Source organism: Anomaloglossus baeobatrachus, chromosome 1 (assembly GCF_048569485.1).
Source record: "Anomaloglossus baeobatrachus isolate aAnoBae1 chromosome 1, aAnoBae1.hap1, whole genome shotgun sequence".
Lineage (NCBI taxonomy): Eukaryota > Metazoa > Chordata > Amphibia > Anura > Aromobatidae > Anomaloglossus > Anomaloglossus baeobatrachus.
This window is the reverse complement of record NC_134353.1, coordinates 879,906,519-879,919,201: the sequence shown is the minus strand read 5'-3', so window position 1 is coordinate 879,919,201 and position 12,683 is coordinate 879,906,519. Positions and strand designations below refer to the sequence as shown.

The 12,683-nt window shown below is 43.5% G+C and overlaps 1 protein-coding gene across 1 annotated transcript in view; it reads right to left on the bottom strand.

Annotated features, from left to right (window-relative positions):
• Nucleotides 1–12,683, bottom strand: part of CCDC152 (coiled-coil domain containing 152) — a 90,940-nt gene that overhangs the window by 23,350 nt on the left and 54,907 nt on the right. The window contains exon 5 of the mRNA XM_075342675.1: nt 2,346–2,448. Coding sequence (XP_075198790.1) covers nt 2,346–2,448 — 103 coding nt within the window. The remainder of the gene's footprint in view (nt 1–2,345; nt 2,449–12,683) is intronic.

Genomic DNA, 12,683 nt, shown 5'->3' with positions numbered 1-12,683 from the left:
CCAACCCCCTGGTGTGTCTGGCAGTGACTCATGTGAGGTAATTGGGTTTTGTGGTGCAGATGGGAGTGACCGGTTTGCTGGGTGCCTGGAACCGTGGGGGGTAGGCCCTGCACCCTGGGTAAGGATGCAGTTCCCTGTAGCACCCTGATATATTCAGGGGCGCTACACTGTGAAAAGATGAAGGTCCAAAGTACTGAGTAGTTTAATATAGGCTGTTTATTTCAACATGTTTTGAAGTGTATCTTCACTTCTTCCAAAAGAATCAGTGGACTTCCTGAGGAAGAAGTGAGGATACACCTCGAAACGCGTTGAAATAAACAGCCTACATTAAACTTTGGACCTTCGCCTATTCAGAGCAACGCAGATTTATTCCACAATTTTATTCTGGTTCCTGGTTATTCCATTAGTGTAGTAGTATTACTACTAGTGTCCATTTATTTCCAAGCTATTAAACTGCACTACATTATAATAACAGGCTATACAAGATGAGATCTTCAATACGATGCTCAGTGCTTAGCTATATGACCAGGCTTATACATTTCATTATTACTAACTGGCAACTAAATGGCACAGCAAACATCAATGTGAATTATTTAAAGGGTCATGGTTGGCATCAGTTAAGCTTACAGTGCCTACAAGTAGTATTCAAACCCCTGCAGATTTAGCAGGTTTGATAAGATGCAAATAAGTTAGATCCTGCAAACTTCAAACAAGAGCAGGATTTATTAACAGATGCATAAATCTTACAAACCAACAAGTTATGTTGCTCAGTTAAATTTTAATACATTTTCAACATAAAAGTGTGGGTCAATTATTATTCAACCCCTAGGTTTAATATTTTGTGGAATAACCCTTGTTTGCAATTACAGCTAATAATCGTCTTTTATAAGACCTGATCAGGCCAGCACAGGTCTCTGGAGTTATCTTGGCCCACTCCTCCATGCAGATCTTCTCCAAGTTATCTAGGTTCTTTGGGTGTCTCATGTGGACTTGAATCTTGAGCTCCTTCCACAAGTTTTCAATTGGGTTAAGGTCAGAAGACTGACTAGGCCACTGCAACACCTTGATTTTTTCCCTCTTGAACCAGGCCTTGGTTTTCTTGGCTGTGTGCTTTGGGTCGTTGTCTTGTTGGAAGATGAAATGACGACCCATCTTAAGATCCTTGATAGAGGAGCGGAGGTTCTTGGCCAAAATCTGCAGGTAGGCCGTGCTATCCATCTTCCCATGGATGCGGACCAGATGGCCAGGCCCCTTGGCTGAGAAACAGCCCCACAGCATGATGCTGCCACCACCATGCTTGACTGTAGGGATGGTATTCTTGGGGTCGTATGCAGTGCCATCCAGTCTCCAAACGTCACGTGTGTGGTTGGCACCAAAGATCTCGATCTTGGTCTCATCAGACCAGAGAACCTTGAACCAGTCTGTCTCAGAGTCCTCCAAGTGATCATGAGCAAACTGTAGACGAGCCTTGACATGACGCTTTGAAAGTAAAGGTACCTTACGGGCTCGTCTAGAACGGAGACCATTGCGGTGGAGTACGTTACTTATGGTATTGACTGAAACCAATGTCCCCACTGCCATGAGATCTTCCCAGAGCTCCTTCCTTGTTGTCCTTGGGTTAGCCTTGACTCTTCGGACAAGCCTGGCCTCGGCACGGGTGGAAACTTTCAAAGGCTGTCCAGGCTGTGGAAGTCTAACAGTAGTTCCATAAGCCTTCCACTTCCGGATGATGCTCCCAACAGTGGAGACAGGTAGGCCCAACTCCTTGGAAAGGGTTTTGTACCCCTTGCCAGCCTTGTGACCCTCCACGATCTTGTCTCTGATGGCCTTGGAATGCTCCTTTGTCTTTCCTATGTTGACCAAGTATGAGTGCTGTTCACAAGTTTGGGGAAGGTCTTAATTAGTCAGAAAAGGCTGGAAAAAGAGATAATTAATCCAAACATGTGAAGCTCATTGTTCTTTGTGCCTGAAATACTTCTTAATACTTTAGGGGAACCAAACAGAATTCTGGTGGTTTGAGGGGTTGAATAATAAATGACCCTCTGAATAAACTTTTCACAATTTAAAAAAAAACAAACCAAAAACAATAACATTCTTTTTTGCTGCATTTCACACTTCCAGGCTTACAGTCCAAATATCACAATGCCAAGTTAATTCCGAATGTGTAAACCTGCTAATTCTGCAGGGGGTTGAATACTACTTGTAGGCACTGTATGTAATTTTGCATTGAAATATTTGCCCCTTATTTTAATTGACTATTGGGACCGTGATCTCAGATGGGGACCTTCAGTATACTATAGCACATTATTTCATAGTTTACTGTATTGCAAGCAATGGTGACCCACATTTCTCCTCCATTTCACACTGGACGTTCTGTACGTGAATCTTGTAATTTCTCTCTTTTATTTTCAGGTCATCCAGTAGTGAGTCCAGATTTTTCTTATATTCCTGCAAAAAGCGTAGATCATGACAATAAAACAAAGTCAAAATGACACTATATATCACATACAAAGTTAATACATTTTCATGCTGGAAAATACTGTGAGTGTAATCATCGTTTTAATTTTTATTTCATAAATCACATGAAAATAATAATCTCATCAGACAAATCTGCTTCTTTCTACCTGAATGGATCAGTCATTATCAAGATTCTCAATTGTGAGGTAAAATCTGTATTCACCGAAGACTTTCCCATTACTGGGATAGGAGATGGCAGTTGGTGCTGTAGAGATTCTATGTAGCTAGAAAAGGGAGGAGGCGGAGCTCTGTGTCTAGCTCCTCCCTCTGTCTCTAGCTCCTCCCCACCACCATAGAATCTCATCAGCACCAACTGCCATCTCCTATCTCAGTAATGGGAAAGTCTTCATTAAATACAGATTTTATCTCAGAATTGACAATTTTGATAATGACTGATCAATTCTGGCAGAGAAAGAAGCACATCTATTTGATAAGATATATTACAAAGTTGCTAATTTTCATGTCTATTGAAATGCTTGAAAAATCCTTCAAATCCAAAAAACGATCTCCAAATGTATTATATCAGAAGAATTTTTATTCAGCTACTATAAAATATTACATAAAATATTACAACGCATTTTGGCTAACAATCTTAAAAAAAGATAGACTTCTTCAGGTAAAATAACAGGAGCACAGAGATTGTGGAGATTGATCCTAATTTATGCACATTACTTAATCATTTTTTATGCTTTTGAACTACTACATTTAGAGTGGCGCCACGTGTGTCCCTTTTTATTTTAAACCCCTCAAGGTTTACCTTCATAATTTTCATGTGTATTATTGATGTATGATATAAAAATTAAAACAACGGTTGCACTTGAAATACCATGTTAATATGCCAGGTTTTTGCCATTCCAAATCATACCAAGAAGAATCATTTCAGAACATTTTACACTTTAAATGTCATCCATAATCTGTACAAATCCATTGAGAAATATACACTCCATAGCTTCTTAAGCAGGAACTTCTCTGCTGCAACAGAACCGACACCTCAGCTTCTTCACAGATTGGCTCCTTCAAAGTGGACAGCATAGATAACGGCTAGAGCTGGGATAGGGAGGACTGAGGAGCAGATATTTATAGCAGAAGGGAGTGGCTGCGGCTGAGGTTACAACTCCAACTCAGGGTAAATAACAAGCGACACTAAAGCGGATCTGCGATCGACAATACGCTGGGACATTCTGATCCCAGATCCCCCTGAGATCACATCAGACCGTCACGCACACAACAGGGAGTGATGCAAAAAATAGCTATAACAAAAAATGATTGAGTTAATTAAATTTATAATTAAATCTCAGTACAGTCAGGGAGCAGGGGCCTCTCTCCTGTGACTTTTAAGGAGAAAATCTAAATGGAGATAACAGCAGAATACTATGTTAGAAACTACACAGTACACCGCAAACGTAGAAGCCAGCATTAGGGCATAGGTCTCTTTCTGGCTAGGCCTCACTCCACAATGGGCTATATACATTGATCAGCTATGATGTTGCATCTAATGGCGAGTGAAATAAATAACATTGATAAGTCACTACAATGGCATCTGTCAAGGAGTGGGATATACTAAGCAGCAAGTGAACAGTTTTGAAGTTGATGGGTTGGAAGCGGAAAAATAGGCGAGCGTAAGGATCTACCTGACTTTGACAAGGGGTAGATTGTGATGATTCAATAGCTAAGAGCACCTACAAAATTGTATTACCTAATGTCAGTAAGTGTCCTCTTTCAACTGGTCAATACAATAAAATTAGGAATGGTTTGGGGAATAGGACAAAGAGTTCAAGATGATAACTTGGCCTTGGATCTCATACTGATCAAGCATCATTGGGATGTACTGGAAAAAGACGTTAATCACAATTTACTTAACTTTAAAGGATCTGCTGCTAATGTCTTGGTACGAAATGCTACGAAAGTGCATTTGAAACCTTCATAGCTCTTGTGGAGTCCATGTCTCAATGGGCCACTGCCGTTGCTACATGAGGGGAACTGACGCAATATTAGGCGAGTAATTGTAATGCCATGTCTGATCAGTGAATATAATAATCCTTTACAGACTTTCACTCTGATCAGACTATTTTTGTACATGATAAGCTATTGGGAACAAGGACACATACTGGTGTTTCAGAGGACATGGTTATTAAAAAGCCTACATGAACAAACAAAGGAGGAATTACACCAGCAAACAATAAATAGCTGCAATTGAAAACTTTCCAAGGATGACAAGATCTTTACATAACATAATTCCAATATAATTACTAAGAATCATTTCAGAAGGCCTTGGCTAAGCCTCAGGTCCGCAACCATTCTCTCTTGACTATGAGCAGACCACCAAGAGATTACCGGCCCCCATATACATTACCTAACGTCTGCCAAACATAGACGGGTTCAGACGACAGTCTAATGTGTATGGGGGCCCTTGGAATGTCCCGACAGATGATGTCAGGTGGAAAGGGACAAATATATGGCGAGTCTGAGATGTTTGGTTGCTCTCTCAAAAGAATACAGGAGCTCTTGCCATAGTGTAACATTGTGAATTGGAGTGTTGAGCACGATACAAGAATTGTTGAGGACTAGGGATGAGCAAACCAGAACTGTAAAGTCTGAATCCGAGTTCGGGATTTGGATATGGACTAAAACGTGTCGAAAGGTTGCAGCGCAGCCAATCAACAAGCTTTTCGGCATGGGGAAGATGCCTGTATGCTTACTTTGAACAAAATACAGGTCTACAAAAAATATTTTTTGTAATCACCGAAGGTTACTTTTTGCTTTTCTGAATCATCTTTTTGTTGCGGGTGGGGGCCGCTGCCGCTTCGGGGGCTGATCGGATCCGGGTTACTGCGACGGCTCGAGTGGTGACCGGACCTGGGCTCTCACGGCCGCCCATCCTCACCACCGTCGTAAAGGGGATATTTAAAGGGGAGTTGTTGTGTCTGTGACGCCACCCGGGGGTTGCGGTGAGGGATGGTGGCACCGCCGCTGCCTGGTGATGGGGTGCCTGGGGCTGATGGAGTGGAGCAGCAAGGTGGGATCACCTCCACGGGTAGGGGAGGTGTAGTCCCTGGGCCCAAGGATGGAACACGAGAGTGATGACTGCAGGAGGTGGTGCGCCGGGCTGGACCAGGGGACAATGGTGTACTCACAGTTCAGTAATTTCACACAAGTCCAGTAGTAAACCAAGTTGCCAGTGGCCGGTTGCCTTAGGAGGGTGCATTCGGGTCCCGCACCCAGGTTAATGAACAGGTATTCCTTCCTCCTGCACTTTGTGTTTGTCTTTCCTTCTGGACGACTTCGCATGGAACGGAGAAGTCCACTCCCGGTTCTGTATGTGTTGGGAGCTGTGGCCCGCGAAAGCTGACCCTTGGGATCTCAGTGGGTTCTGACGGACACCCTATCCCCCGCGTTGGGCTTCCGTTTTGCTGTATCTGGGCAGTTAATGGGACAAAGTCTGGAACCTTGTCCCCAGCTGGTCAATTGGAGAGGGGCTTGCAACCTTCCTCGCCCTAGGGTCCAGGCACCCCGACTGTGCACGGCCTCCGGACCGGATTCCCGCTGTCGGTACCAGTGGGCTACAACCCTTCCCCGGTCCACTTTAGGTCTCCCGCGACTGGATCTCCGTCGCCTGTGGCCCTGCTCACTGTTGCCACCTAGCCAGGTAGTCCGAGGACTACTACCCCGGCCTACACTGCTGTCAAAACTGATCTCCTGTGTTCCCGCCTCTGACACCTCAGGACCCCTAGGTGGGCGTTCTCATCTGCCTGATCCCACCCACTGGTGTGTCCTTATTATCATGAGGGGGTGGCTAGGGTTTTATGGCTGTGTTATGCCTAAGTGTGGGTTTCTGATGGTGACAAGGAGGATGTGAACTATTTGTGACTACCTGGTTTTGCCAGGGCATCACATTTTTGTCCTGATTTAAAAAATGCATATAGTTTTTCTGTAGCACATATAATTTCCATGGAGCAGCATCATTATTATAAGGTATAGGAAATATACTGGCGACATTAAGAAAACAGTAATCTACATACAGTATCAGACAAAAATGCTTCACCTTACAAAACAGTTTTTATTGAACCAAAATAATTTCACATGCAAAATAGAAACCAAAATATGAGCAGAAATTAAAAGTCCTTGACATTAGACTGTCGTTGAGATGATTTTTCATGGTTGTCCCTATATAGCATCCAACAGTAATCTGCCATCATTGAGTCATTCCAAAAACCCTGGGAGCGGTGTTCCATTACTTTAATGTCCTGGTGAAACTGCTCGCCTTGTTCATCGCTTACATCCCCAAGATTTTGAGGGAAGAAATCTAAATGTGAATGCAAAGACTGTATTTTCAGAGACATGCGACATCCAAGACACTGGTATGCATTTAGCAGTTCCTCAACACCTTCAGCATATTCTGGAGATTTATTTTTTCCTAAGACGTTTTCACAGATCCACTTGCAGCTTTTCTAAGATCTCAATTCTTTATCATTTAGAGTTCCTTCAAACACATAATCTCTCATAAATTCTCTGATCTGAGGACCAACAAATACCCCTTTCTTCAGGTTTGCTGGAGAATTTCTGTGAAATGTACTGGAACCCTTGTGAATTGTCTTTGGCTTTCACAAAGTTTTTAATCAATACAAACTTTATATGTAGTGGAGGAAGAAAGATTTTTGTTGGAGCAACTAAAGGATTATGCTGAACATTGTCTCTACCTGGAGCATAGATGTTTCGCTGTCCCCAATCACGACGAGCAATGTTCTATTGTATTTCTACTGTCCCATAAACACAAGAAGCAACAATATTTTGTGAAACCTCCTAGAGTTCCTATTAGCAAACCAATCACTTTTAAATCTCCACAGATATCCATTGATGATGCTTATATTGTATAGCATCCAAAATAACTGACAGATCTTCATAACTTTCCTTTAGATGACATGAGTGAGCAATAGGGATTGATGGTTTCATATTTCCATTGTGAAGCAACACTGCTTTTAAACTTCTCTGGGATGAGTCAATAAACAATCGCCAATCTGCAACAAAATACTCTTGATTCAGTTCTTCAAAGAGGCCATTCACATTGTTACAGTACACCATTGGTCCATCAACTCTGAAAATTGTGTTAAAGTGTTAAGGGGGATTTACACGCTGAAAGCACCCGCCCTCGTTGTTTGTGCGTCACGGGCAAATAGCTGCCTGTGGCACAAAATATCGTTAGGAGCCGTCACATGGACTTACCTGGCTACCGACGTCGCTGTGGCCGGCGAACCGCCTCCTTTCTAAGGGGGCGGTTTGTGCGGCGTCACTAAGCAGCCGCCCAAAAGAAGCGGAGGGGCGGACATGAGCGGCCGTAACATCCCGCCCACCTCCTTCCTTCCGCATTGCCGGTGGCTGCAGATAAGCTGTAGTTCGTCGTTCCCGAGGTGTCACACGTTGCGATGTGTGCTGCCTCGGGAACGACGAACAACCTGTGTCCTCAACAATCAACGATTTTTAGAAAATGAACGACGTGTCAACGATGGACGATTTGGTGAGTATTTTCCATCGATAGCGGTCGCTCGTACGTGGCACACGCAACGACGTCGCTAACGATGCCGGATGTGCATCACGGAAACCGTGACCTCAGCGATATATCGTTAGAGACGTCGCTGCGTGTAACGGGGCCTTTACTTCTGTTTCGATAATAACACATTTTGACATCATGAAGAAGATTATTCTGTTTCAACCTAGATGCAAGAAGTTCAGCTTTATCTTTTGACAATAAAAGGTCTCTGATGAGATCATTTAATTCATGTTGAGTAAAGCATCCTGGCTGCGCCATCAGGTACATACTCATCTTGACTTGAGGTCTCCAAAGTCTTCATATTCTACTTCTTTTCATCCAATCTAGACAGCTGTGGTACAGGAACGGGCAAGGTACCATCATGTAGAACTGGCCTAATCGCAGATTCAAGTTCAGGGTAATTAATCTTATGTTTGTTCTATGTAGAAAAGTTTGTCAAAACAAAAGTAGCAGTCATCACTATGATTTTTGGGTTCTCTCCAAATCATGAGAACAGCAAATGGCATAGCCACTTTCCGCATATTCAGCCAGTCACGAAGACCATTTGAACAACTTGAACATTTTACATGAGGGGCCCAGCATACATTGAAAATGCATAAATAATGTAATAACAAAAAAACTTCTATCTCAGAAACATTATGTAATAGAGCAAAACTAAGCATATTTTTGGAATCAGTACATCAAACTCCATAAAACAGACATATTACCTTTGCCGATGATTTTTTTGTATTGACCAGTTTAAGGGGTACTTTGCACACTGCGACATCGCAAGCCGATGCTGCGATGTCGAGCGCGATAGTCCCCGCCCCTGTCACACATGCGATATCTTGTGATAGCTGCCGTAGCGAACATTATCACTACAGCAGCTTCACATGCACTCACGTGCCCTGCGACGCCGCTCTGGCCGGCGACCTGCCTCCTTCCTAAGGGGGCGGGTCATGCGGCGTCACAGCGACGTCACACGGCAGGTGGCCAATAGCAGCGGAGGGGCGGAGATGAGCAGGATGTAAACATCCCACCCACCCTCTTGCTTCCGCATTGCAGCCAGGACGCAGGTAAGGAGATGTTCCTCGCTCCTTTGGCTTCACACACAGCGATGTGTGCGGCCGCGGGAACGAGAAACAACATCGTACCTGTCGCTGCACCGGCATTATGGAAATGTCGGACCCTACACCGATGATACGATTACGACGATTTTGCGCTCGTTAATCGTATCAAAAAGGATTTGCACACTACGATATCGACTGCGACGGCGGATGTGCGTCACTTTCGATTTGACCCCACCGACATCGCACCTGCGATGTCGTAGTGTGCAAAGCCCGCCTAATAGTAATACAAAAAATGTGCGGTCACCCTATTTTTTATTGCCAGCGCAGGTAAAGTAGACAGCTGCGGGATGCAACCCTCAGCTGTCTGCTTTATCTTGGCTGGATACCAAAAATACAGGGTATCCCATGCTGGTTTTTTTTAAATATATGTCTGGATTATTTAAAATAATGGCATGGGTCCCCCCCTATTTTTTACCAGCCAAGGTAAAGCAGATAAGTGGGGGCTGGTATTATCAGGCTGGGATGTCCATGGTTATTTGGCCCTTTCCAGCCTAGAAATAGCAACCTGCAACCACCCCAGCAGTTGCGCATTCATTAAATGTACCAATTCTTTTGTATTGCCTGGATCTTCATGATTGCCCTGTTGCTGTGGAAATGGGATAATACTTTTGGTGTTGAAGTCAGCAGTTATTCACACATGACATCAAGCCCACGGGTTAGTAATGGAGAGGCATCTATAGACACCCCCATTGCTTAGTGTAGAGTTACAAAAAAAAAACACACTGGAAAAAAACCTCCCTTGTTCACTAATTTGTGAATGAAAAAAAATCCTCAACATACCAACGTAATCCTATGGTGAATAAAGACGCCCCCACACTCCCTTGTCCATCAATTTTTAATGAAAAAGAAATCCTCAAAGTTCTGATGTAATCCAATGGTGTAATGTCCCACGACGTCTATCGAATACTACGGAACAGCTGCCTGCTTTACATGCACTGGTTATCAAAAATAGGGGGATCCCCCATCTTTTTTTTTTTTGTTTATTCCCTATCCACATTGCAGGGCAATTGTCCTGCTCCCCCATTTTGGTTCCTTTTGCAGCCCGCTGGCACTTACTACGGCCATTGGATCAAATACTTGATTAACCTCTTGACAGGGGATTGTGGGAAATGGGTCAATTTCCCTTACATGAGCCAGGTTTTCAGATATAACTAAGATGGCCACTGATGACATCATAGACCCTCCAATCAGCATGGATCCACCAGATGACAACATAGACCCTCCCATCAGCATGGATCCGCCATATGATGACATAGACCCTCCCATCAGCATCACCACATATCCGTCCAATGACGTCATACACCTGCCTACGATGACACCCACCAATCAGCTCATGGACTAACACATTGTTCAGCCCACTGACCAATGGACACATCCAAGTATGCACACTGAAGGGCTGATCATGCCCCTTTTCCTAGTTTTTACAAGAGCATATTCTTGGAATAAATCAGTCAGTTGAGCAGACCTCGATCGAGGAAAGATGAATATCCTACTGTGTGTCTGATCTCATTTTTAAAGCATGCACTCGATCCCCACCAATTAGAATCAGTCAGTAGGCAACACGAGTGAGCCCTGGTTAAGTGTTCACCCTAACAATTTTACAGCACCTAAGTTTGGGTCCCCATTGACTTAGAGGGCAAGTTCAGGTCTCAAACAAAACTTAATGCAAATATTTCAAAAAACTGACCCGCACATCCTACAAGTGTGTATAGGTGCCAGCTGAAAAAACCTAGCAAATACAAAATGGATACAGCCGCACACTAAATGCCATCAATGTATAAGGGAACTCTGGTACTGCATTACTGCTATATGAAAAAATGAGATTTTTAGTTTATGAATTGGCCAATGCATGTAAGCCCGGAAACCATCGGCAAGGTAAATCTCAATATTCCGGGTACCTAACTAAAATGCCACTATCTAGGTTAAAAACATCCTTGTCTGGGCAGCTAGACTAAAAAAAAAAAATCTAACTTGAAATGCCACTATGTGGACTAACCTCCATGTCTGGGCAGCTAGGACTCCTGGTATAAGGATTATGAACACAGCCTGGTTTATAGGGCGGAGTGCTCAGTCAGAAAAAAACTCACTGCAAATATTTCAAAAAACTGACCCGCACATCCTACAAGTGTGTATAGGTGCCAGCTGAAAAAACCTAGCAAATACAAAATGGATACAGCCGCACACTAAATGCTATCAATGTATAAGGGAACTCTGGTACTGTATTACTGCTATATGAAAAAATGAGATTTTTAGTTTATGAATTGGCCAATGCATGTAAGCCCGGAAACCAACGGCAAGGTAAATCTCAATATTCCGGGTACCTAACTAAAATGCCACTATCTAGGTTAAAAACATCCTTGTCTGGGCAGCTAGACTAAAAAAAAAAAATCTAACTTGAAATGCCACTATGTGGACTAACCTCCATGTCTGGGCAGCTAGGACTCCTGGTATAAGGATTATGAACACCGGACCGGAGAACATGAGACCAGGACAGTAGATCTTTTTACTTTAATGGTTACGAAAAGTATAACAAAAACAAAATAGGAGGAAAGATAATTTTCTCTGTTCTGAGATCACGGATTGTTATCCTGTTGCATAGCTTACAATGGCATAGCTTACAATGCATCCATTTGACTTGTTTTTACCACTAATTGCTCTTAGGGGATCAAGATAATTAATCTTGCAGCAGCAGAAAATTAAATTAGTCCTTAGTCAGATTGTTCTTGGGGTTAATGTATCGAGTAATCTTCTGGTTAGTTCAAATGCTCTTAATTGAATGCAGTTCTCTGCATCTAATTGCTTTCAATAAACTCATAATATAAATATCTGTATTATATAGAACAATGCGGTTTAGTCCTGAGGGGCTCATAACCACTGAGCCACTTGTTTGTCACCATTAGTATTATAGGAGTTGCATTTCAATTTACTGAGCTAAAGACCTATTGTATCATTATTATTCTCACAGAGCAATTCCCCATACAATGGATCTTCCCTTAGTAAATATAAGAGCTCTTCTCATCCTTCATCTTCAGGATTCTGCGACTCCTCAGCCATCCAATTTCCTGGTTGCTGGGGCAGGTGGGAGAGTCACTCCTCCTTGAGTGACAGTTCAGACCTACAGTATTTTTGTGGCACTGAGCTAAAAAACCCTGATCAGGAGCTGATGAGGAAGGTCAGAGCTGTTTGGCTCAGTGGCAAACGGGTATGTAAGCAGCAATGATTATGTGGCGCCCTGGACAAGCCAGGGGCCACAGAGAACAACACCCACACACCCCACACTCCCGGTCAGGCACACCGAAGTCAGACACAAAACCCTTGTTGCCTTCCTCCAAGGGCTGATGTCCACACCAGGGGGTGGGCCAGGCAGTTGGCCCCGCCCACCGAGGAGTTCACAGTCCTGGAGGCGGGAAAACCAGACAGATTAGTTTTGGAGGTGAAAGTGGAAGGAGGTGAAGTGGTAGTGGAGCAACTAACTGACAGCGTCCGGGTGTGTGGCCCGGGCGGTACAGCAA